General features: G+C 43.1%; 1 protein-coding gene across 2 annotated transcripts in view; it reads right to left on the bottom strand.

Annotated features, from left to right (window-relative positions):
• TMEM181 (transmembrane protein 181) overlaps nt 1-27,581 on the bottom strand; it is a 1,372,946-nt gene that overhangs the window by 233,041 nt on the left and 1,112,324 nt on the right. For both annotated transcript variants that reach the window (XM_044061980.1, XM_044061981.1), the window contains exon 9: nt 14,965-15,095. In XM_044061980.1, the coding sequence (XP_043917915.1) occupies nt 14,965-15,095 (131 nt within the window). The remainder of the gene's footprint in view (nt 1-14,964; nt 15,096-27,581) is intronic.

Below are 27,581 nucleotides of genomic sequence, written 5' to 3'. Positions count from 1 at the left end.
CTGAGGTATCTTCTGCAGCTTTGTCTGATTGGGACATGCAGGTATGCCTCCTCGAGGTCCAATGATACCAGCCAAGACCCCTTGCCCAGCATGGGAAGAAGCTGCTTTAAAGTGAGCATCTTGAATTTTGGTACGAGTAGAAATGTGTTTAGGATGGATAAGTCCAAAATGGGTCTCCAATCTGTTCCCTTCCTTGGCACCAGGAATAGTCTGGAATAAAAACCTTGACCTTGTTTGTGAGTAGGTACCTCATGAATAGCTTTCATGCCCATGAGCTTTGAAATTTGTATTTGAGCCTCTGCCCTTTGATTGTGTTGCAGGTTCGGCATGCCTCTCATTTTTGGAAGGGTGTGAAAATAAATTCTGTAGCCTCTGTTTATAATGTCCAGGATCCATTTGTCTTTTGTGACAATATGCCAATTTTTTGTAAATAATGCCAGCTTTCCTCCTAAGGGTGCTGCCATTTGAGCCTTGCTTGGCATGCAAAGGGGGAAGTCATTGGGTTTGCTTCCTGTATTGCTGTGAACTATCTTCGCCCCCTCTTGGTGTTGGAGTTTGTCATTATCTGCCTCTATACGATCCTTGAGATTGTCCTCTGCCCCTTGAGCGCCTGTATCTACCTCTTTGGGGTCTGTCCGTGGCTGGAAAGGACCAATTTTTTGAAGGCCAATTTCTACTAAAATGTGGTGGTTGTACCTGTAGAAAATCTTTAACAGTTTGCATAGATTTAGCTTTTTCTTCCATTTTCCTTAATACCTCCTCAGCATTAGCACCAAATAATACATCCTTTTGTAGAGGAGCATCTAGTAATTTAGCTTTGACATGATCAGGCAAGGTTTGTTCCCTAAGCCAGGCATGTCTACGTATGACTGATCCTGTAACAGCAGCTCTACTTGAGGCCTATAGAGCATCATAACCACATTGTAAGGTGTGCTTACCCATTTGTTCTGCACTATGCATCATATCCTGCAACTCCTTCAAATCTGATTGTTCAGGTTGTGACATTTTACTTTTCAATTGTGATAACAGAAACTGTTGATATTTAAGCATATGGAACTGACAGTTTAAAGCCCTCATGGCTAGGGTAGCCGAGGTATATACCTTTTTCCCCACCTTTCTAAGGATCTAGAATCTCTCTCGGAAGGTAATGGATTTTTAGCAGTAGAGGCCTTCATTCCCTTGGGGCCCTGAGAAATAGTTTCAGGGTCAGCAGTATGGCTTTTGTAAAGAAATTGGTGTGAGTCAGGAACTCTGTAGTACCTATCAGGCTTGACTGGGGCTGGAGGCAGGGAATCCGGATTAAGACAGGCCTCCGAGTAAACATCATCAAGCATGTCCAAGACAGGAGGTATCGCCAGAGGCCTGTGCTGAGGTAGCAAAAGAAATTCCCTAAGCCTTTTCTTGGAATCTGAATACTCTTGGCCTTCCCAGTGGAAGTGTTCCCTCAAGGTATGCAAGGTTTCCCTGAATGAGTAATCCTCTGGGGGGGATACAGAAGGAATGGACTCCTCTGCATCGGAGTCTTCATAAGGAGAGTAAGAATGTTCCTCCTCATCAGAAAGCTCTGAAATAATGGAGCCCTGATCAGACGAGGGTGATTCTTCATCCACTCTGGGTCTTTTGTCAGGTGGGGGTTGGGAACCCCTGATAAGAGTAATTAAATCCTCAGCCATTTTAAGCATCTGCTTTTTAGGCATGGGACCTGGAGATGGGCCCTGTGCAGGAGGTCTCTTGGAGTGCATGGCTGATTTAGACTTAGTAAAGGCCTTGATGGAAAAGGAAGAGGAAGGCCTGAAGACACCATGGGTGGAGGTAGACCTGTCCACATTATGAGGCTCAACACTAACAGTGGCTTCGGTATGTGTAGTTGGGGTGTGGGCCGAGGAATCTGCGGCCTCGGTTACAGAGGACACCGCCAGAGAAGCGTCGTTGGTAGTCAGGGGCTGCGTAGGCGCCTCGCTGAGAACCAGACCATGTGTAGTCGGTTTTGGTGTGGTGTCGGTGGAGGCCGCGGATCTCGCGTGTCGGTCCTTGTCCTTGCGTTTTTTGGACAAAACAGGAGTTGGAGTCTCCGACAACATTATATAGTTAAAAGCTTTCCCAAAGTAGTGCTGGGCAAACTCCGCCCGACGCCTAATAGTGCGTTTATTGAGAGTAGCACAAAAGCGACAGCCCGAGACGTCGTGGTCTGGGCCTAAACAAGGTATACAGAGGGAATGGAAATCCTTATGTGGTATTTGCTTCCCACAAGAAATACAATTGTTAACTTTGTCTGACATCGGTCTGATGCAAGAAAAGTTTCTCCAATGGGGTACTTAGCTTTAAAGAAGACTTCGGTTTCAAAATTTTTGTAATTTCAGGAGCTGGCCGACCGGCACTTGCGAACTGCTTCTGCTTCGGGCACCATGCGGCAGAAAAGACTGAAGAAAATGGCGTCGGCTGTTTTTTTTATACCCCTGTCACACTGACGTCAAGGAAGAAGCGACTACAACCAACGCCGGACCTAGACTTTGGAATTCGGCCGACCGAGGACCCGCCTGACGGCAGGAGAACCCATCTGTAATGACTGCAGCTGTATGCACGATGAACATCGATGGATTAACAGTTTGCTGTAACACAGATAGTGGAGATGTCATAGAGGCTTGCAAATTTTGTCTACATGTTTTTTGGGGACTTGGAAAAAGCACATGACTGTGTACCCCTACATGCCTTGTGGGAAGTGCTACAAAAGTATACAGTCTCTGGGCTGCTGCTACTGCATGCCACTTGATGCATGTATCTGAGGAGTAAGAGCTGTACCTACATTCTCAGTATTATACTGAATATGTTCAATGTGGACAAAGTGACAAGGGTGTATCTGAACTCTTCTTAGATTTGTGATCGTCATGGACAGGATATCAAGGTGTAGCCAAGATAAAGAAAGTATCCAGTTTTGGGGCACTAGGATGGAGTCTTTGCTGTTTACACATCATAATGTTTTATTTACCTCTTGTGAATGTGATCTCCAGCATTCATTGTTATGATTCACTGATAATTATGAAGTAACCTATGGGTATAAGCTTTAGTTAGTGATCGAAGAGAATAAGATCATAACACAAGCAGCATAAAGGAGATTTTCTTGCAGGATAACTCTGGTCACTCGTGGTGGACAGAGTGGGAAGCATGGCAATCTGAGAAGATGTGTGAAAACAGCCACTGCTCCTTTGGCTCAGAGGAAGCAGCTGAAGTCATATGAGGATGCCCTGGGTGTCTCTTACAAGAGTTTACAAGGCACAGCCCACTAGGAGGAGGCTCTAGGCAAAACAGGACACACTGGGCAGCTTACATCTCTCAGCTCATCTGAGGATCCCAGAGAATGAGCTGGAGACAGGGAAGTTTGGTCTATACCTGCTTAGCATGCTACCATCACAACCCTCTCCATGCTGGACACCTGGTTTAGAAAACAGATGGGTGAATTTGTCCATTGTTTATTCTACAAATATGAAAACTTGTTTTCCTTCTTTACAGAGTGAGTCCTGAAAGATGGTGTCTTGTAAAAGTACCCTGTAAAGAGGATCAGTTTTTTTGTGCACAAAACAGTGTAGAATATTGATTTGCATCACATAATTGAATCACGGAACATCGAATGCTCAAATGAGCAAATTTGCACATAATCGAATACTGTATTGTGGGGGGCTGTGCCCCCCACACCCCTTGCTAAATATATATTCCTATTCTGAGGTCACTCTACAGTGAGTAAAGGGCAAAAATTCCAATCTTCACTGTAGTGTGAAATAAATCCAGGAACTTCGATTATATGAAAATTCGCTCATTGCAGCATTCAATGTTCCGTGATTCAATTATGTGATATAAACCCTAGAATCTAGTTGTTTAAATGCATTACTGTAGTCTTTTTTTTAATAATGCCACAGTAATATGACACGACTGCTTATGGTACAATTACATGTAAGCAGTCTTACTTGAGTTTTAGATTACAGTCATTACAAGTTAAGTATGAAACTGCCATGGTAGATACAATGCCATACACAATATGTGGATCACCTTCAGAAATGTGAAATTACAGTTGAATAAAATCGTACCATGGCATTAGATGTCCTTACATTCACTGCTACAGTATTCTTAACAGATGGGTGAGACAAAGCTCAAGAGGAAACTTGGGAGGGGGAAGGCGCAGGAGAGCCCCCTAAAAAGCCATGAAGAACGGCACTAGCAAAACCAGTCCTAGCTCTAGAAATACCATCCAACTTGTAGTGCTTGGTTAAAGTACGCACTGAAGTCCAGGTAGCTGCCTCAAGAATATAATTAGTCTCTAACCCCTTGAAAAAAGCACGCAAAGCTGCAACAACTCTAGCAGAATAACTCTTAACTGAAGAAGGAACTATTCCAATGAAAAATGTAACAAAAGGAAATAGCCTTAGAAATCCAAGAAGAAATAGTTTACTTGGATACAGCAAGTCCCAAAGATCTAGGATAAAAAGAAACAAATAACTGATAAGATTTTCTAATAGCCTAAATTAGTCTTATCCAAATAAACCCTGGGTTGCCTATGCACAGTATGTAGCACCCTCTCACGGTCAGATTAAGGACTGGGAAAAAAAGTAGGCAGATTAATAGACTGATTCTGTGACAGCTCATTAACCACCTTAGGCATAAAAGAAAGGATAGTGCACAAGAACACCCTGTCCTCATGAAAGACCAAAAAAAGGAGGACTAACCATAAGGGCCTGCAACTCAGACATCCATCTGGTAGAAGTAAGAGCTAACAAAAAACAGTCTTCCAGGAACAACGTTGCAATAAAACTGAAGCACCAGGCTTAAAAGGAGTCTGCGACAACTTCTCCAAAACAAAACTAAGATCCTAGGAAGGAGGAACAGGCTTCCTGTGAGGTCTATTATTAAGAAAGCCTTCAAGAAATTGTTTAACCTCAAATCTAGAAGTTAAAGGAGGGAGAAAAAGGCAGGCAAGCAGAGATAACTGATAAGTGGGAAGAATAGGCCAAACCAGCATTCAGCAACTAAACAAATAAGAGAGCCAAAGGAACATCCACAGTACATGGGTCCAGGTTACAAAATGACACCAAATAGAAAACCATTTCCATTTGGATAAGTAGGATTTGCTAGTAGTAGGTTTCCTGGCCTCCTGCAGAACTTGCAGCAGATCCTCAGAAAAAAGATGTCCGTGAAGAATCAAAATCCTATCACCCACAGTGTCAGCTGAAGTGTGGACAGGTGGGGATGGATGAGAGGTTCCTTGTCTTGTGTGATTAGCTCCACCCTGTGAGGTAAATTGTGATGACTGCCCCTGGCTAGATGCAAAAGTAGAGGGAACAAGTGCTGTCGTGGCCAAAAGGGAGTCACCAACAATATTTTGGAAGTATCCTGTTGAATCTTGAACAGAATTTTCAGAATGAGAGGAAGGGGAAAGAATGCATAAAAAACCTCTCCAGGAAAATGAGAGGGCATCCACCTTCTACACCAGAGGACCCAGGACTCTGGCACAAAACAGAAGAAGTTGCCTGTTCAGAGGGGAGACAAAAAGATCCACTTGAGGAGTACCCCAGTGTTGGAAAATGTTCAGAAACACATCCCAGTGAAGCATGCATCCATGGGACTGAGTAAGTGTCTGCACAATTTGTTTGTTTGTTTGTTTCTTTCGGCTTTTCCTGGTTAGGGGTTGCCACAGCGGAACTCCGATCCGCTAATGATTGGCAGTTGATTTTTACGTACCGGCTTGCCAGGCCTGACGCACAACCTTCAACGAAGGTACGCCCATTCACGCATGTCTCCATGCAGAAGATGCTCTAGCTGAGAATCGAACCGGACAATGTCTTACTGTGACGCGACAACGCTACCGCAGCACCACCACCTGCTCTGACCTAAAGGGATATAAACTGCCCAACAGTCACTTGATACTTGACAGCAAGTTCTCATACCAGTAGTGCCAACCGGCAAAGAAGATAAGATCTCATTCCTCCCAGATTGTTGATGTACCACATCACTGTGGTACTGTCTGTGGACACCTTGATAGGCCTTGGACAGAAAAGAGGATGTAAGGCCTGAAGAGCCAGTAGAAGAGCTCTCATCTGCGACACTGATGTGCTCTTTCTACTGACGAGGTGACCACACCCCCTGTACTTTTAGGGAGACAAATGTCACCCCCCCCCCAATCCCATGTCTAAAGTGTCTGTGAACAATTCCTGAGAGGGAAGAGGGGGGTGAAAAGGGATCCCTGGAGTCAGAGACAACTTGTCTGATACAAGGAAGAAGAAGAACTACAAACTGTAGGGGATGTGCATGTTAGAGCCACACTAACTTCAGAAACCACTGAAACTTTCTCCTGTGAAGTTTGGCCAGATGAAGCATGAGAATGGTGGATGACTTGAAACCCAGAGCTCTCAGAAACTCCCCGACTGTAATGGAAGCCAGAGGAAGAAGAGCAGGAAAGAAAGAAATGAGACTTAAGACCCTTGGAAGGGGCAGGGATGCAAGCACTGACACTGTCTGAATCCTGCAAGCTAAAAAAACATGATCCTGAGACGGAGTCAGAGAAGACGTTTTGAAATTCATAGTGAACCCCAGACTCTGAAGAAGGGAAATGGCAAAATGAAGATTTTTGCAAAAAGGATCTCTGGAAAAGATGCCTGAATCAAGAGGTCAACTAAGTAAGGAAACATTTGGCTCCCTCAAAGCCTGTAAAAAGCAATCACATGAGCAGGGCATTTGGTGAACACCAGTAGGGCAGTGGAAAGGCCAAAGGGCAAAGCAGAGAATTAAAAATGCCAAAAACCAACACAGAAGTGCAAAAACGTGCTGAAATTAGGATGGATTGGAATATGGATATAAGCATCTGAGATCCAGAGACATCATATAGGCCTGAGGGAGCAAGACAGGAAACAGAATCTGAAGGGACAATATCTGAAAGGGTGGCACTTTTAGAAAAATGTTTAGATGAGAGAGGTCTAGAATAGGTCTCCAAGTGGCCTCTTTTCTCGGCACTAGAAACAGTCTGAAGTGGAACCCTTTCCCTCTTTGGACAAAGGCACCTCTTGAATAGTTCCCCGAGTCAAGAGATTTTGAAGAATTTCCGGGAAAAAGGGAAGTTATTCCAGAGAAGCCTGAGGAATGCCCATAAAAGTAGAATGGGATTTCCACACCTTGAAGTACCCTGAAGAATAATCAACAGAACTCAAGAATGCAGAGTGTCTGAAGCCAGAAAGGAAAGGTGAAGAGAAAGAGGAATGTTGAAACACAAAAAACTGGTACTCGGAAACAAAAGGCAACTGTAGACTGTAAAAAAACTCTCTTTTATTCCTTAAGCACTAAGATAGCTTTTCGTACGCACTGTGTACGAACTTCATCAGAGGGAAAAATAATTAATTAGCTACATCCTTTAAGTAACTTCCTGCTGATCAGCTGATGTTTCGTTACTACTTGTGTTAAAATTTTAATCACTTTAAAAATAGGACAAACAGTTTAAAAAGTTAAACAACCAGCATCAATTCATAATTTATAGAAGCCTTTTAAAACCAGCATCAAATAAAGTATTTCAAATAATGAATTTTTTGAAATAATCATCAAAAATAACTTTTAGCAAGTCGCTAACCTGGTGATAATATATTTGTAAGTTCTACCATTCAAATTAATATACCTGTATAGTAAGCATAAATAAATCTCAAATATCCCAAAGCCATATTATAATATGTAAGAACTAATATGTCAATACCTACTTTAAATTGTGCAATAAATACATTATGTTGCTATTAGCATTCAAAATATATATATATATGTTTACACAATTAATAACTAGTAAAATTTATCAAAATATGCCACAAGTGTATATGCATATGTATTAAAGAAAAATATACTGTACACTTTAATGACAAGTGTGTATATTAATTGATATATCATGTATACATTCCCCCAAAAGTGGGGGGGGGGAGGGGGAGGGAAAGAAAGAAAGGGAAGAGTGGGGGAAAAAGAAGGGGGAAAAAGAAGGGGGAAAAAGAAGGGGAAGGGTGAGAGGAAGGAACGAAGGGAGGAAAAAATGAACTACCTTGTTAGGCTACGAAGTTTTTTTTTTTTTCCCTCTTTTTCAAAAGGGGAGTATGAATGTTCCTGGTCTTCCGAATGTTCTGAAGTAATGGAGGCCTGGTCCGAGGAAGGGTATTCTTCCTCTACTCTGGGCCTTTTTTCCGAGGGGGGGTTGAGAACCCCTGATAAGAGTAATCAAATCCTCAGCCATTTTGAGCATCTGTTTTTTAGGCATGGGGCCTTGAGAGGGGGCCCTGTGGAGCTTGTCTTTTAGTATGCATGGCTGCTTTATATTTAGTGAAGGCCTTAATGGAAAAGGAAGAAGGCAGCCTGAAGACACCTTGAGAGGTGGCAGGCCTGTCTAAACTCCGAGTTTCCCCGCCAAGAGTGGCGTTGGCATCTGTAATCGGGGTGTGGGCCGAGGAGCCAGCGACCTCGGGCACAGAAGACACCGCTAAGGAAGTGTCATCGGTAGTCAAGGGCTGCGTAGGCGCCTCGCTGAGAACCGGAGCACCTGTAGTCAGTTTTAGCGTGGTGTCGGTAGAAGTCGCGGACCTCGTATGTCGGTCCTTATCTTTGCGTCTTTTACTCAAAACTGGAGTCGGAGTATCCGACGGCATAATGTAATTAAACTTTTTGCCAAAATAGTGTTGGGCGAACTCTGCCAGATGCTTAATAGTGCCTTTGTTGAATGTAGCACAAAAACAACAGGCCGAGACGTCGTGGTCTGGGCCTAAGCAAGGAATGCAGAGGGAATGGAAATCCTTATGCGGTATCTGCTTCCCACATGAAATGCAATTATTAACTTTGTCTGACATCGGTCTGAGGCAAGAAAAGTTTCCCCAACGGGGTACTTAGCTTTCAAGAAGACTTTGGTTGAAAAATATTCGTAATCTCAGGAGCTGGCCGACCGGCACTTGCGAACTGTTTCTGCTTCGGGCACCACGCGGCAAGAAAGACTGAAGAAAATGGCGTCGGCTGGTTCTTTTATACCCCTGTCGCACTGACATCAGGGAAGAAGCAACAAAATCTGACGCCGGACCTAGAATTTGGAATATGGCCGACCGAGGACCCACCTGACGGCAGGATAACCCATCTGTTATGACTGCAGCTGTATGCACGATGAGCATCTTCACCTTTATGCTCTACACTACGCAAGGAGCATTTGGGTGACATTCAGAGTACCTTTTAAAAGCAACAAGTAGTCTTTGGTAGACTGGCTGGATGTTTGGGCTTCCACGACTAGGAATCCCATCTGTTAAGAATACTGCAGCAGTGAATGTTAAGGACATCACATGCATACAAAAACTGTTTGTATTTAGCCAACAAAAGTCAAGTAGAACCTCTTCTTTCTCTACCACAACTGTGTAACTGTATGCAAACCTCTAAGGAGGTACAAACTACTGTGTAAACAAATGAGCACATGCACATGTGAGTGTGCCCACACACACACGCGTACACACACACGCGTACACACACACACACACACACACACACACACACACACACACACACACACACACACACACACAGCCAAACAGTTACTGATGAAGAAAGAAAACCAACAACCTGTCAAAACTGTATGTGTTGGGAGGACTGGAGTACAACAGTACATGCCATAACTGTGAACAGATGATGTGAATATTTAATACTTCAGTGGTGTTTCAATGGCAAGTTACGAAGAAATAAGAAGAATCACAAAGCAACTTCTTACATCAGTAAAGAATAGTTGTGTAAGACCTTACTATAACCATAGATGTTCTTCTCTTCTATGTTGCAGTATTCATAACAGTAGGGAGTAGCTGCCTGCAGTGCCACCGTCCAGCCAGTATACCAAAGTCTTTGTCCTGGAGGGTACACGTGTGAAGTCGGCTACAAGGGCCATAAACCAGCATTAGGTATAAAGGTGACATCTGCATGTACCTTCCTCACAATAGTTTCTGCTGCATATACTAGTGCCCCTGAGGTTTTTCAGGAGGGTCCTGAGACCCTTAGACTTTTATGTCTGCCAGAGCTAGGGCAGTCAAAAGGCTATGTAGGTAGAAACGTGGGGAAAAGATGACCACAGGTGTTCATAAAACACCTGCTATAGCAGAAGCAAGAAACGGGGTAGGAGGGTGGGACTGAATACTGCAACATAGAAGAGAAGGACATCTATGGCTATGGTAATGTCTTACACAACTATTCTACGTCTTTCTATTCTGATGTTGCAGTATTCATAACAGTAGGGAGAGTACCAGAGATTTAAGTATGATCTTGGGAGGAGGAAGGGTTGCCATGGTCCAGGAGACCATGTAGGATAGTTCTGGCAAAACCGGCTCTAACACAGGAAGCCATGTCCAGTTTGTAGTGTTTGGTGAAGGTGTGCACTGAGGTCCAAGTGGCTGTCTCTAAAATAGAAGGGGAATCAATGCCTTTGAAAAAGGTAGAAGAAGAGGCAGCTGCTCTGGTGGAATGTGATTTGATACTGCCCTGCAAGGTTTTGCCATGGTGGGAGTGGCAGAAGGAGATGGACTTGGAGATCCATGAGGCAATGGTTTGCTTAGAAACAGCTTTCCCTAGTGCTCTGGGATGGAAGGAAACAAATAACTGTTCTGATTTCCTGATGTCTTTGGTTTTGTCTAGGTACTATCTTAGTTGTTTGTGCACGTCCAGAGAGTGAAGGGTCCTCTCTGAAGCATTTTGAGAATGGGGGTAGAAGACAGGTAAGTTAATGGTTTGATTCAATGAGAGTTCATTAACTACCTTGGGCATGAAGGAGGCGTTGGTCCTGAGCACCACCCTGTCCCTGTGAAAGACTAGGTAGGGGGATGTGGCCATCAAGGCTTGGATCCCCGAAACCCTCCTGGCGGATGCGAGGGCAACTAGCAGAACTGTTTTGAATGTACAAAATTTCAGAGAAGCAGAATGTACAGGTTCAAAAGGAGATCGTGTTAACTTTTCTAATACAAAGTTTATATCCCACGGAGGAGAGATGGGTTTCCATGGGAGTTTGATGTGGAGGACTCCTCTTAAAAAGAGTTTGACTTCCAGTCTGGATGCCAGGGGAGGTGAAACAGGCAGAGATGGCAGACAAGTTGACTTTGATCGAGGAATATGTCAATCCTGTTTGGAGTAGCTCACACAAGTAGGACAGGACCCTAGGGATGGAGGTAGTGAGGGGGTCCTGTTTGTTCCTATGACACCAATTGGAGAATCTGAGCCATTTAGCCATGTGGTTTCTCCTAGTGCTGAGTTTTCTGGCCTCCTGCAGAACATTAACTATGTCCTCTGAGTAACGGTGTCTGTAAGGGATCAGGATTCTATCACCCATAAGGTCAGTTTTAGATTGTTCACCTGCAGGTGTAGCAGAGACCCCTTGTTCTGTGTGAGTAGGTCTATCCGGTGGGGTAACCTGTGGTGACTGCCCTTGGCTAGAGAAAAAAGGAGGGGAAACCAATGCTGTCTTGGCCAAAAGGAGGTCACCAGTAGGATTTTTGGTTTGTCCCTCTGAATTTCAGGAGTACTTTCTGGATTAGAGTGAAAGGGGAGAAGGGGTACAGGAACATACCCCTCCACCATGAAAAGAAGAAGGCGTCCACCTTCCATGCTTGTGGGTGTGGGTTCCTTGTGCAGAAGTTGGGCATCTGCCTCTTGTCTGGGGAGGCAAAGAGGTCTGCTTGTGGAATACCCCACCTGTGTATCAGGTCTAGGAAAACCTCCCTCTGTAGCATCCATTTGTGATAGGGGGCTGAGGTTCTGCTGATCTGTCATCACATTCTGTTGAGAGGGGATAGACATGGCCAAAAGGTGTACTCTGAGTGAGTCTGCTAGGGTCAAAATCTGAATGGCCAGTCTGCATAGAGGGTAAGACCTGGTCCCTCCTTGTTTATGTACCACAGAACTGTCACGTTGTCTATGATTACCTTTAAGGTTCCTGGCAGGATAGAGGGTTGGAATGTTAGTAGGGCTAACAGCAAGGCTCTCATTTCCTTGATGTTGATGTGGTCTTTTACTCTTAGATTGGACCATTTGCCTTGTACTGAGAGGTGTTGTTGATTTGTTTGCAACAATGTCCCCATCCTAGGTCTGAAGCATCTGTGTAGAGGCAATGAAGTGGAGCTGGAGTCTGAAGGTGGAGCCCTGGGTTGGTCTGTATTGCAGATACCCACCACTGGATCTCCCTCTTTAAAGCAAGGGAGGGGCACATCCAAGGGTTGGGAATGTTGGTTCCATAGATTTTTCAGTACCCACTGAATTTTGCGCATGTGTAGTCTTGCCAAAGGCAGCATGTGTATAAGGGATGCCATGAAGCCTAATAGTTTCAGAAATTCCCGAGCTGTCAGAAAGGTTCAGGAAAAGGTCTGGTTGAAGTACAGACAGAGTTCCAGAATCCTTTGGTCCAGTATGAAGGCTTTCATACAGTCTGTGTGCAGTCTGCTTCCCACAAAAATCATGTCCTGAGAAGGAGTCAGGCAAGATTTTCCTACATTTATAGTAAATCCCAGAAGAGAGATGGTGCATGACACCTACTGCAAATGGAAGAGTAGGAGCTGGTGATCTTAGTGCAGGATGAGGAGGTCATCTAGGTAAGGATATATTTGTATACCCTGTGTCGTGCAATGAAGGGGCTAGATACTTGATGAACACTCAGGGGGCTGTGGATAGACCAAAGGGCAAAGCAGAGAATTGAAAATGGCAGGAACCTATAGAAAATCCGAGGAATTTCCTATAATCTGGATGAATGCGGATGTGTAGGTAGGCATCCTTGAAATCTAGAACCACCATTAAAGCTTGGGAGGAATTAGAGGCAGGAGAATAGGCAAGGTTATCATTTTGAAGCTGGGTACGAGAAGGAAAAGACTGAGAAAGGAAAGATCCAGGATAGGTCTGCAGGGACCCTCTTTCCTGGGAACCAGGAACATTCTGGAGTAGAACCCTGAGATCTTTTGAGGGTCGGGAACTGGTTCTATGGTGCCTTGGTTTAGGAGATGTTGAATAATGGGAAGGAATAGGGTAGTGTCTGTGATATCTAGGAATGGGGGACACCAAAAGGTGTCTTAGATTTTGCAACTCTTTTCCCTTCTCTGGAGGGATTTGAGGAGCTCAGCAGAGGCTTGTCCAAAAAGTGCCTTATTGTCTAGCGGAGCATCCAGAAGTTTGGTCTGAACATCCATGGGGAGGGGTTGTAGCTGTACCCAGGAGCAACAATGCAGCACTGATCCAGAAGCAGCAACTTTGGAAGCAGCTTCCACAGCTGCACTTAATAGAGTGTCTGGTCATTTGTGATGCTGTGGAGAGGACAGAGTTTAATTGTACTTTGGTGGGGGAGTCCTAGACTTCAGAAAGAAGGCTGGAGGCCTTAGAAACGGTATCAAGTACAATCCCTGCCATGTGAGTTTGGTAATTCAGGGCCCTAATGGCCAGAGTGGAAGATGTGTAGACCTTTTTACCTGTCCTGCCCATAAATTTACTGTCTTTATCGATGGGATAAAGAGCAGAGGAAGGAAGCTGTCTTGAAGTCTTGTCTGCAGAAACAGCTATAACAGCTGGGTCAGCAGGAGGGTTCTTATAAAGAAACTGGGTGTCCTGGGGAACCCTATAAAATCTGTCAGGTCATTTTGCTGCTGGAGGTTGGGAGTCAGGTGACTGTGAAGCAGCTAAGAATGCATCTTGAAATGCAGGTAGTAAACAGGGCACAGCTGAGGGAGCGGGCTGCTCCATTTGCAGAAGGTCAAAGTATCTTTTCTTAGAATCTGAGACCTCAGAAGCCTGCCACTTGAAGTGTTCCCTCATGAGGGAGACAGTATCCCCAAAACTAAATTCTTCCCCTGGGGAATCTGGAGAAATAGAGTCCTCTTCATCTAGAGTAATGAACTCCTTGGGGGATTCAATTTGAGTCTTATAAGACAAGGATTCCTCAAAGGATGAATATTCCTCCTCAGAGATATGGGTTGGTTGAGGAGTGAGAGTAGGTTGGAATTGTTGGGATTGTAAGGCCTTAAAGAGGCTTTGGGAAAATGATTCCCAGCCTGACATCTGAGGGATTTCAACATGTTTGGGCTTCTGTTTCCTTTTCAAGGATGTGGCAGATAAGGGAGAAGCAGACATTGGCCTAGCAAGAGGAGGAGGAGCAGGGGCTTTTGAGAAGGTGAGCAGTGTTCCCCCTCCGCCATCAGACTCTGATGGCTGAAATACCTCAGCAGACGTACCTTCGGTATCCCGCACCCTGGCTTCCATTGGGGTTCCCAGGTCTGCTTGGGAGACCGTTGTCTGAACGCACTCCGGGTCTGCTATCGCCTCTAAAGCCGGTTTGGACACCTGAAGTGCAGCCTGGGATTCAGACCTAAGTTTCTTCGCCTTCCTCTGAGGTGGCTCGTCGGATGGGCCTACTCCTCCCTCCATGCCTAACGCCAAACATCTGAGTCTCTGATTCTCGAGGTAAAGATTTAAAGCTGCTAGTTGGCTATGAAGTGTTTTGAGGAAGAATGACTTACAGAACAGGATGTATGGTCGTAGGCCTTGCCTAGACAGAAAACGGTCCAAATGTTCGTCTGGTCTTGATACTCGAAACTGTAGTCATCTAATAAAATGCGAAGTATGATAGAACTGGCAAATGGGTGTCCGAACATCACTGCGGCAGAAAATTTCTGAGGAGGGTACGTGCAGACGTCATCTTTATACCTAACGCCGGTTTATGGCCCTCGTAGCTGACATCACACATACCCTCCAGGACAAAGACTTTGGTATACTGGCCGGACGGTGGCTTTGCAGGCAGCTACTCCCTACTGTTAAGAATAATGCAACATCAGAATAGGAGGACATCTTGAGGGTGTTAAGTTGATAAAAAAACAGCAACAATGCAATAAGATGCAGCGAACCCAGGACAATTTTATTTTTGAGACAGTCCATCAACATTTTAAAATATCACACAACACTCTTACTTTTGCGTACCTGTACTCTAATTCCATGGTAGACACAAAGCCAAAAGAGGAGCAATGCACAAAGGAACAAGGACTGGAAAAGGTCATCAAGCATCCCTGGGAACCAGCTATTCACAAGGAAAGAAAGTGGGAAAAAAGGATCTAAAATGACAAAAATAAGAATAAAACATGGATCATCTGCATACTGTAGAACTAACATTATTGATTTTAAAGTACTGAAAAAACAGTTGTCACAAAGCTGTACAATTATTAAATGAAAGTGGCTTTTACTCCCTGAAGTACACTGAGTTTCCATCCTGTACTGGCCCATTTATTTACCCTTCCCAGTGTCTAGTGACGTGGGAGTTTGCGGCCATCATTAAGCAGGGTGGCAGTCCGATGAAAAGACATACAGCTGAAGCAGGGAATAGCCTAGAAGGTTGGCTCAATGACTCAGCTATGTGTGTACATGCAAGCACACATACACACATCCCTATCAAAGTGCATTTGTCAGCCATATCAAAATGACTGCCAGTTGATCCCACCACCAACAACAGCACTAAGTGGTGCTTACCAGGCCAAACTGCCCACCCTTGGCCCTTCATGCTGTTATCACATCAACTGGCCATCAGCAGCTGTCAGTTACACAGTAGGTCAAACATCCCTCATTCTCCAATGGATGGATGAGACAATCTTGACTGCTGACTCCCATTTACATCACCCCACCTGTTTCTGGGACCTATACTCTCTAATCAAACTTTAGTCACCAGGCTGATGTTAAGGTTTCATCTTTGTGACCCACAGAGCTGGATAAATGTACTCAGGGTTTAGTGGCCAACAGCAGCTGTAATGGTTCCATAGATGCAGACATATAAAAAAGACTTCTTAAGAATCTGGTCATAATAAAAGAAAAGAAAATTAAATTAAATTCAATTAAATAAAACTTGTCACAGCACCAGTCTTCTTGCTTAAAAGCAGTGTGAGATCCATGAATGGCTTATTCTAGATAGATGTGGTTTTGCATATATCAAACGTCAGAGCAGGGCTGGTTACTGCAATTAAAAACATAAGAACCAAAAAAAGCCTGACTCCATGGTGCAGTAGGAACAAAACCTGACCCAAGTGACCAGGGTTCGATTACCAGTCCCGGAACTGTAAAAGCTGGGCAGTGGGGACAGGAGTGAAGCAATATGGCCTGTTCACTGCTCTGAGGGGGAGAGAATGGTTGCAGATAGTCAGGAAGCATATAGCGAAGTGAGATTTTTCGGATGCAGACTGAGGAACCCACTTCTTTTGCACCAGGACTACCTGCTGGCAATGGCCCTTGTAAAAGTGAGGGACAACCAGCTCAGCATACATAGGGTGTAGGGACACAAAATAAAAACTCTCAAACACCTCTGATGGTTGCCTTAATGATGACTCCACACATCTGACTGTTGCCCACTGTGATTAAGGAAAGATTACATCAATAAGCCACCAAAGAGATGACAATCAGCAAGCACCAAGAACAAAAAGTGCAAAACTACATATACGGGTCTATGCAAACTGATACAATAGCAATAATGTTGACATGAAAAATATCTAACGAAAAATATCTAAAACATAAAATATTGACATTATAGCAAGGAGGGTTTATGCTCTTTTCATACTGGAGTACTGGAGTGCAATCTCAGAGTTGGCATACTTAAGGAGCTGAGGGTGTGGTGTGCATGGTGGTTTATCCCCTGCAGAAACATTAGTTTTGGATGTGCTAAGTTTCGGTCAACATTTTACCACATAATGTGTGGGGATGAGGTGGGGCGGAATCAACTGGCAGGCAGTTTGATATGGCTGTCAAATGCACTTTGATAGGGATGTATACTAGACCTTCATACAAATATTTGAGCTTACGAGTAATTTCCACTTGATATGCGGCCTGTCCTCTATCATAACACACAGAAAATATTTTACATTTAGAAATGTAAGATTTTCTTGTTGCAGATTTTCTAGTTTCCTTAATTAGCTGCAGAATGTCCACAGAGTACAGCATCCGAAAGGAATTTGTGATTATCATCCAGTCTATAAGGTCCAGAATCTTTAGGTTTGTATGAAAGAAAACACCTTTTTGTTGTGTGAACAAGTCCATCTTGAGGTGTGTAACATGGTGATAAACCCTTAGGTAGGTGTAACATAAGGGAGAGCCAATGTTGTTTGGGCTGAAAGGGGATCACCAACAGTATTTCTGGATTGTCTTTCTGGATTTTTAGAAGGGTCTTTGGAATGAGAGTGAAGGCCTACAGGAATTTCCATTTCCAAAGAGAAAGTGTCTGTTTTCCAAACTTCCATGCATGGAGCCCTGAAATGAAACAGTCCAAGCTGTTTGCTGGGAGTGGAGTCAATGTGGTCTGTCTGGGGAGTTTTTCATTGATGGGCAATCTGAAGGAAGACCTCTCAGCTCAGAATCCATTTGTGGAGGCCTGCCTTGGATCTGCTCAAGTAATCTACCATAACATTTATTTTGGAGAGATATAAACAGCTTGGAGACAGACTTTGTAGTATACAACAAAATTCCAACCCATCATAGTAAACATGGAAAGGTGAAAGATTGTACTCCCACAATTTGTTGATATACCAACTGACAATGGTACTGACTGCCAAGACTGCAGGAGGCCCAAGTGGTCCAAAGTTGATGAAAAGCCTGGACAGCAAACATCACGGCTTTCATCACTCTAATGTTTATATGTTTGTACCGGTCTTGCTTGGATCAGGCTTCTAGAACATTGATGCTTCCTGAACAACCCCCCTCAACTAAGGCAAGGTCTGAAACATCTGTTTAGACCTTTTGAAGGTGATAAGAAATAACAACAACACTTGGATTGACTCATTTTCTTCACAGAAGGCAACAGAGGTATTAGGAAACAAAGGATGACAGTGTTGTAGTCTAACTAATTTGAGGTACGTTGAGTTTTCCTCATGTGGACTCATAGGTTCATAGGTTCATAGGTTCATACTAGGCTATCTGCCCTAGGGCATTTATAAGCCTAGCCCAAAGTTTTATGGCTTTCACCACCCCTTAAGTTTGAAAGGTACTGTGCCCATTAGTTTACCGTGCCTCTGTCCAGCAGTGACACTGAGGTGATCCCCGGGGTAAACCTGCGATCTCCCATCCATTGGTCAAGATTTCTCTTGAACAGGGCCAGCGAGGTGCTCTGCCTCACATGTACTGGGATTTTGTTCCACAGCATAGGGAGTCTCTGGGTGATGAATCTGTCCCTCCAACACGTCCTATTTATAACTGTGTTAAGGTTTAAGTCTCTTCCTCTTGTATTTCTTGTGGATTTAGATTTTTTGAGGTGGAGCATGTCCATCAATTCCAGGTTTGACATGGCCTTGCATGTTAGGCACAGGTCACCTCTGAGCAGACAGTATGCGACTGAATAGAGCTGGAGTTCCTTCAGTCGGCAGCATAAGACATATTTTTGAGACCCTTTATCCTTTTGGTGAGGAACTTTTGGGGCCTTTCCAATTGCTGCAGGTGTCGGGTAAGATACATTCCGAATGGGGCATTGTACTCAATCATTGGTCTGATGAGTGATGAGTACAGGGGAACAATGACCTCCCTTGATCTAGATGTGAATCCCTTCATGATCAGGTGGGCAATGTAGAAGGTTTTCCTAACTACCTTGGCAACGTGGGTGTCAAATGAAAGGTTACTGTCAACCTGGGTCCCCAGATCCCTGATAACCTCTTCTGTGCTTAGTGGATTGCCACCTATATGGTAGCTAGGGGTAATCTTGTTTTTCCCGAAGGGTATGACTATGCATTTTTTGGCATTTAACTTTAGGCCATGGCTCTGACACCAGTTATCCGTTTCTATGAGACCCTTCTGGAGGATATCTGTGTCTGATGTGTTTTCAACTATGGCGCCCAGTTTGCAGTCATCTGCAAACTTAGTCAGCCATAATCCTCCTGTGTTTGCCTGTACTTCTGAAAAGTAGATGCCGAACAAGAGGGGGCCTAGGACTGAGCCCTGTGGTACACCACTTGTGACCGACTTGGACTCTGACATGGTGCCAGCCACTCTGACCCTGTGGGTTCTGTCACTTAGCCAGTTTGCAATCCATCTTGTGATGTATGGGTTTACATTTAAGTTGGTGAGTTTTTTTATGATACCCAAGTGGGGTATTGTGTCGAAAGCTTTTGCAAGGTCAAGGTAGGCTGTGTGGACTGCCTTGCCCTCATCAATGGCCTTGGTGACTGTTTCAAAAATATCAACCAAGTTTAAAAGGCATGATCTGCCCTTGACAAAGCCAAACTGGGTTTGATCCAATGTCTGTAAGTCCCCTATGTCTTTATTTATGAGTTCCATTATGATCCTCTCCATAGCTTTGCAGACTAGGCTTGTCAAGCTGATGGGGCAGTAATTACCAGGGTCAGTGCAGGCACTGCCTTTGTGAAGTGGGACCACAGTTGCCGTACGCCACTCCTTGGGTACGTATCCTGAGGTGAGGCTAAGATTAAACAGCTGCCCTAACAGCGGGTTTAATTCCTCATTGAGTTCGTGGAGCACACAACTGGGGACACCATCTGGTCCCATAGATGCTGTGTTTTTTGCCTTGGAGAGAGCAGTTTTCACCTGAGCATTTGAGATGTGTGGGAGGCTACAATCCGCTGGGATAGATATCTCTCCTTTTGGGGAATTTGCACTGAACCTGTCAGCCACTATGTTGGCAATGTCTGTTGGTTCAGTGATTTTTACATCATTTTGAACTAATTCTGAGCATATCTGGGAGTTTCCTCCCAGGTTTCTAACATAGCTAAAAAGGCCTTATGATTGTCTTTTGAGTCCTTAGCGACTTTTCTTTCAAAATTTGCCTTGGATGATTTTATGAGCGATCGTAGTTTTTTAATTATAGTGATCAAGGGTGTCTTCCCTTTTAAGGATTTTGCTCTATCTTGTAGTAGCTTTCTCCTTTTATTGTAGAGCTTGTTAATGGCTGGGGTCCACCAGACTGGGCACTTGCCTTTGGTGCAAAGAGTCTTTGTTTTGTTTGGGATTGCCTGATCCATGCAGTCCTGGAGGTGCTGATAGAAGGCATTTGTAAGTGATTCAGCTGTTTGGGTAATGGTTTCCGCTGGCTCGGGGGCCTTGAAGGAAACCACACCAGTCTTAAGAAGTGTGAAGTTGGCTTTTGAGAAGTTCTTCACTGTGGTCTTTTTTATCTGGGGTGCCGGCGGATGTGGACTTCCAGTGAGATTAGTTTATGATCTGATCTCACCAATGAGGGGTATACCTCTGGTGCTGAACATTGTGTCCCCATGTTCGTGATGATGAGATCTAGTATGTTTTCTCCTCTTGTGGGGATGGTGACTAGTTGTTCCATGGCATTTGAGTTTATGAACTCTAGGAACCTTTGGGCTAGAGTGTTGGGGCTTGAGTAATGATCCCAGTCTATATTCGGGTAGTTGAAATCACCTAATATGATGGTGTTTGGAGATACATTTATCCCCTCGAGTGTTTTCAGGAAAGCTGTGTGATGTTCCTGAGTTTGAGAGGGTGGCCTGTAACATGCTACAAATTGCAGAGCAGTTTTTCCTACGGTTACTTGCACCTGGATGGTCTCCGATGCTTCGTACATTGCCACCAACCTGGAGGTGTGGGTATCCTTGATGAATATTGATACCCCCCCTCCTTTCTTGGTGTGGTCTGGATTTTGGGGCCGGAACGCATGATATGAGGTAAAACCTGATAGTGCCGGGGTGCTCTCAGGAGCCTTGAACCAGGTTTCAGTCACAGCACAGACATCGATGTTCTCCATACTGAGAAGGGCTTCGAGTGCATGCATCTTGAGGTTTAGACTTCTGGCATTGAGCAGCATTACCCTTAGTTTATTTTCTTTTTTGTGTTCTAGGGTGGTAGGTTTAGACTCTGGTAAAATGAATCATTTGAATTATTAATGCAATGAAGCCCAGGGCTCTCAGAATCTCTCTTGCAGAGGTCATGTGTAGATTTGTGAGGGACAGAAAGAAGATGGTCAGAAATTGGATTTTTTTCCAGAGGAAGGAAAGCTATCATGTTGGAAGTATCCAGAAGACATCATAGAAATACCATAGATTGAGTGGGCTTCCAGGGTGTATTTCCTGATGTTCAGAGTAAATCCTAAGCAGAAAAAGAGACTGATTGTGAATTGTAAATTTTGTAGAGAAACTTTTGTACTGAAGCGGCCTTCATTAAGAAACAGTCAAAGTATGGCTAGATGTGGACAGCTGGGAGTGTGTAGAATGATATGACAAGAGCTAAGCATTTTGTGGAAACTGTTACTGAGGCAGAAAGTCCGAATGGGAAAATAGCAAATTGAAAATGATATTCCAGCGCACAAAATCAAGTTTATGTGGTTTGGGTGAAGAGGGATATGCAGACAAACATTATTCAGATCCTAGGTAACTAAACAAGCTTGGGGAAAAACAGGAGAAAAAAGGTTTTGGAGAGTCAACATCCTGAATCTTGGTACCTTTATGAAAGTAGCACAACAGACTAAAGTGAATTTCCAAAATAAACCTCCAAAACACAGATGTAAAGTAAAAATCCAAATGTGATTCACACTACCACATGTAATATTTATAGGTTCATAGGCAAGTACTAGGCTAGCTGACCTTGTGGGCCGTCTTAATCCTAGCTATTTTCCCTTTTTGTGCTCAAAATAACCTATCCCGTTTGGTTTTAGATTGGCCTTACCCATCCCACAGTTGATTATATATTATCTCTAATGAGAATAACTGGGATCATACCATAGATAATATGACGGGACCCATGCATGAAATAAACCATTTAACAGCAGTTTCTGTCCATTAGTAGCAAAGGAGGCAGTCTTGTGGTAAATGTTCTGTTTTCCAATCACAAATTTAAAGTTGCACCTGAATATGGACAGTAATGAATTTTGTTTCATGTGGATGGGACTCTGTTCCACAGCAGCAGTATCCTCTGCGAGATATCCCTCTCCCTCCAAACTGTTCTGTTGATGTTGCAGAAGAGTTTGAGATCCCTTCACAGAGTAATTCTAATGCTATTTGACTTGCTAGTGTACAGTAAATCCATCAGTAGTTGGTTGGAGGATGCCTTGTATGCCAGATAAAGGTCATCTCCTAGCAGTCTATAGTATACAGAGTTTACTGACTATAGTTTATTGTAAACAAGCACATCTTTTAAAGTAAAAGTCCTTTCTCAATGCATTAAGACAAAAATCTCTCATTCATTCATTCATTCATTTATTTATATTTATTTATTTACTGTCGTCATTTGTTAACTGAGTTAGTCCAACTGGGCTTTTGGCCTATTTTCAGTGGAGACCCGAAAAGAAAAGCTCCATAAAATTGCATAATAGTACATTGATTGCATGCAGAAGTATAGTACTAACATAGTTGAAGGACTTACAAAGCTGTTAATAATAACAAAGTTGAGTACAAACAATAACAAAGTTGAGTACAGAAAAGAACAATTACAAAGCTGTTAATACATAAAATACATACATGAAGTTCTATCATCAAAAGACATTTTTTTTTTTTTTTTTAGAGAATGGTGTGTAGAAAAGTGTGAGACAGGAGAGGGAAACTAGGTGGGTTCATGACAGGAGCAAGTCTTGGAGTTAAGTAGAAAGGAAGAGAAGGAGCTTAGTCTTTCTGGGGTTTAGAATCAACTGGTTGTCAGATAGCCATTGCTCAGTGGAAAGGAAGGCTTGTTGGGTTAAGGTATGGAGCTTGGAGATGTTGTTGGAGATAGATACTAGTGTGGCGTCATCAGCATATTGTATGAGGGAAGACTCTTTGCAGGAGGTAGACAGGTCATTGGTGAATATATTAAACAGAAGGGGACCTAAGATAGAGTCTTGGAGTACACCAGTGGGGGTAAGAAGGAAGGGGGAGATGGATGAGAGCCATCTGACGGATTGTTGCCTTCCAGTTAGGTAGCTGGTGAACCACGCTAGGGAGGATGTGGATAGGTGTAGGTTTGAGAGTTTGGATGGTAGTAAAGGCTGAGAAACAGTATCAAAAGACTGAGAGGTCGAGGAAGAGACAAGCTTATTGCTATCCATTGCCTCTGCAATAGTGTGAGTGAAGGAAAGGAGGGCAGTGGTAGTACTGTGGTTGGGACAAAATCCATGTTGGGTGGGGGTGAGTAGGTTGTGTTTGATGAGGTGGTTAAGAAGCTGTGTGTGAATACATTTTTCTAGTATCTTAGAGAGGGGTGGTAGAATGGCAATGGGTCAGTAGTTTGTGGGGTCAGTTAAGTTCCCTCCTTTATGTAATGGCATAGTGAAGGAGGATTTACACAAAGTAGGAACAGTTGATTCAAGAATTGATCTGTTTATTAGTAAAGAGACAGGGTAGGCAATAGAGTCAGCAGCAAGTTTAAGGAAGTAGGTGGTAATTTGTCTGTGGAGGCAGAACAGGGTTTGAGCTTAAGAAGTAAATATTTAATATAAGAGGTAGAAATGGGCTGAAAGGAGAACTGAGTTGAGGTTTGAGTGTTGGGTTCTATAGGTTGTGAAGTTAAGTTTGGCTTAGTGGGTTTGAGATTCTGGATGGTATCAATAAAATGTTTGTTTAGGAGGGTAGCAGTTTCTTCAGGAGATGAGTCTGGGTAGGGGAGGGGTTAGAAGGTCTGCCTGGGTAGAGGATTTTGTTCAGGGTAGACCAGTATTTACGAGGGTTAGATGAGTTGCTTAGCTGTGCAGAGATGTAGTAGGATTTTTTATCTAATGTAGTATTTTTTTTGATAGGTTTCTTAGTTGTCTATATTTGTCAAGGAGGGGGAGTTCTTTTGTTTTTTTCCAAGCACTGTCCCGTTGTTTCATTAGTGACTTTGTTACTTTAGATAGCCATGGAGCAAAATTAGATTTAATTCTGATTTTCTTAGAAGGAGCTAGGGAGTCTAGAGTATTCAGAAGTATGTTGTTAAACATACTTACAGCGTCGTCTAGTGGGATTTGTTTTAGGATGGTCCAGTCTATACTAAAGAGAATAGAGTTGAATTGAGTGGAATTGAAAATGGATAGTTTCCGACAGTCTCTAGTTAGGTGTGGCTTTGTCACTGGAGAGTAGTATCTTAAGACAGAAGTAGGGAGATTGTCACTAAGGGAGTCAGGTAAGGTGGTGAGATTATGGTAGTGGTGGGGAAAGTTGGTAAGAATCCAGTCAATTGTAGTACTTAATGATGATGTTTTGTGGAAGGGAGTGGGGGATGAGATCATTTGGTGGAAGCCATATAGGTGGATACTGAGTTGAGGTGAGTCAGTAATGAGTTTTGACCAGTCAATATTGATATTGCCTAGTATAAGGGTTTCATATGGTATGGTTTGGGAGAACCAGGATAGAATGTTTTCAAGGATGGGTAAATTGTTACCTGGAGGAAGATAGATGGAAGTAACAGCAAATTTCTTTTGAAGGTTCAAATGGCAGTTTAGTATTATAACGTCTGCTGGATAGAAGTTAGGTATGGGTGAGGGATAAGGTGACATATTTAGGCTGTTGGAGTAGAATATTGCTACTCCACCTCCCTTTTTAATAAGTCTGTCGGAGCAAAATATACTATAGCCAGGTGGAAGTATTTCTCTGTCAGAGATTTGTGGCTTTAGCCAAGTTTCTGATAGGGAGAGAATGTGTCGGGTAGTATGATGTAATTTAAATATATACAAGAAAAATCACATAATTATGTAATTAATTAACCAATGCTACCACTATTAATTTAAAAACATGCAATTTAATGCAGTCAATAATTAAATCACTATACATAAAAAGGCATATTGGTTTACAAGCTGACTTTAGAAACTTAGGATGCTTTGTTGGTTGATCAAGCTCCTGAATGATGACTTACGACTCCCGAAAACTTCTTTCAGCTTCTTGGTTTTCTTTCTAGGCTGATGGGGGACATTCAAGGGTAGATGACGCAGAGATTATAGGAAAAGGAATGACTTTTAACAGTTATGAGTATGAGGCACTGTCAAATTGTACACTCTTTACAATTATACTCTTGCCCCAAGCAAAAAATGCATATAGAACATACATCCTTGTAATGGATCTGTTGCAGCTGCATCTTCCTTTCTTAGAGAACATAAAATAAAAAGTTATGTACTTACCATAACATTCCATCTGTGTTGTCCATTTTCATTCTTCCTTAACTAATGGCATCAGATCCAATCCTTGGATCAGATTCGGCTATTGCTGAAGCTCGTGGCAACCAAAAAACTCTCAGTATTTCCCTTACTCATAATGCACTAACACTAAGTTCCTTAGATTTTGTTTGCTGATTTTACCAGAAAGGAAATTATTGTTATGTACTACATACAGAAAGAAACCATATCTGGAGCCCAATCTAAAGGACAGTGATGTCTCTTTAAAAACTCATTCTTTCAGAAGTTTATAAATAATAATAATAAGGATAGAGGTTGGTGGGCAAGAAGTTGAGGAAGAAAGAAAATGGACAACACAGATGGAATGTTATGGTAAGTACATATCTTCTTTATCTGATGTCAATTTTCATTCTATCCTCAACTGAAGGGACAGAGTCCCCAGCTACCTATAAACCTGGTTGGACTTTAAGGAAGGATATTCCTGAGCACAGCTGAACCAAATGATACTCACTACAAACGGGATCTGGTCTCCAGAGGTAGAGCAAGAAAGGTATGGGGTTATGGGGAGTAGCCCAAGTAGCTGCTGCGCACATGTTGTCCATGGACGTCTTGGAAAGAAAAACTGAAGACGTTGCCATGGATCTAGCTGAATAAGCTTGTACTGACTGGGGCAAGGTAACACCCAATTGTTTTATATATAAACGATATACAATCTAACTTTGGCAATGGGTTTTCCCAATTTCAAGTCTGCAAAGGAAAACATCTGGCCTGTTTTTCTGATCTCTTTTGTTCTTTGCTGGTAAAAACTTTATTGTCTATGAACATGCAATAAATTTAACACGTATTCACCTTTGTTAGTAAATTTAGGGAAGAAAACTGGGAAATTAATGGACTAATCGATACTGAATTCTGACACCACCTTAGGAAGAAAGGATGCATTGGTTTGCAATGCAACTCTATCCTTGTGAAAAATCAAGTATGGTAGTTTTGAAGACAATGCTTGAATTTCTGAAATTTGTGTAGCAGATCTAATGGCTACTAGAAAAACTGTTTTCCAGGTAAGATATTTAATGTCACACTTAGCTGCTGGTTCAAAGGGAGAATGTATAAGTGCCTGCAGTACTAGACAGGTCCCATGAGGGAGTAGGGTCTTAAAAGTAGAGTGCCTTGCAAGAAGGCTCTACACAACTTACAATAGGCTATTGACATACTCTCAAATCTACTGTGAAAGTTTGATATCGCTGATAACTGAACTTTAATGGTTGAGGAACTAGCTCCTTCTTAAAAAAGTAGGGCCAAAATCTCAAGGATGTTATGCATCGGAGCTAAAAAAGGTTCAATGTGACTTTGTTGTGCCCAAAAGAAAAATGTTTTCCAATTACTGAAATACAGTTTACCTGTTGGAGGTTTATGCAAAGATAAAAGTATATGTTGGACAGGGGAAGACAGCATATGTTGTCTGGTTATTAATGGAATTGAAGAAGCCAGGCAGTCAGCCTGAGGTTTGATATGACTGGATGGATCACTCCTATTGGGTGAGACAGAAGATCAGCAGTTGGATCCATTACCCAATGTTGGTGAAGTAAGTGAGGCCAAAGGAAGGGGGGAACCAAATCTGTTGAGGCCATTAAGGTGTAAGGAGGATGACTTTGCTCTTCAACCTGGCAGCTTTATGCAGGATTTTTTTTTTTTGTTGACAGACCACTAGTGAGGTAGAAGAATACACCTGCTCAGCTTGTCTGCTACCATGATGGACTTCCAGGAATGTGTGTTACTACTAGAAAAAGGCTGGATGCTATCGCCTACTGCCACACTCTGGGGGCTTCTTGACAAAAGAGGTATACATTTGGTCCCTCCTAGTCTGTTGATGTACCGAACTGCTGACATAGTCTGTTTGAATTGCAATTGTCCCCCAAAGGGAGAGCATTCTGAAGGGTAGGCAAAGTTAAAACTACTGCTCACATCTCCAGGACACTGATATGCAAATTGGCCTCTTTGAGGCACCAAGTGCCTTAGACTGTTTTCCCCAGAAAGTGCTCCCCACCCCAACTGGGAAGTGACCATGATCACTATGGCCTTCGGCTGAGGAAAATGAATGAGCAGCCTTGTAGAACCTGATCTGACTGAACGCACCTCCTGAGATTTCTCTTGCATATATAAATGATTTGTATCAGAGTTGACATGGAGTGGTAATATTTTTCTGACCAGTGATATTATACTTTGAACTCGTGAAGGAGGCAGTGAAGCTATCATTAACTTTGTGTTGAACAGTGCTCCTATGAATTCCAAATTTTGAGTTGGTCCCAGGTAAGATTTGTTGTAGTTTATAGTTATCCCCATATATGAACACGTCTGTAGAACCTAATCACTTGCCCTTAATAATTGATGCCTAGTGGGGGGAGTAATGAGCCAGTAATCTAGATATGGAAACACCCAGAATCCTTGAAGTCTCAAGTAGACTGCTGCTACTGCAATACATTTGGTGAACACCCTGGGGGCTGTGGCAAGACCAAACAGAGCTCTGAACTAGTAATGATTGGCT

Source organism: Protopterus annectens, chromosome 1.part0, assembly GCF_019279795.1.
Source record: "Protopterus annectens isolate FY-2018-M chromosome 1.part0, PAN1.0, whole genome shotgun sequence".
NCBI lineage: Eukaryota > Metazoa > Chordata > Ceratodontiformes > Protopteridae > Protopterus > Protopterus annectens.
This window is presented reverse-complemented; position numbering and strand designations above follow the sequence as displayed.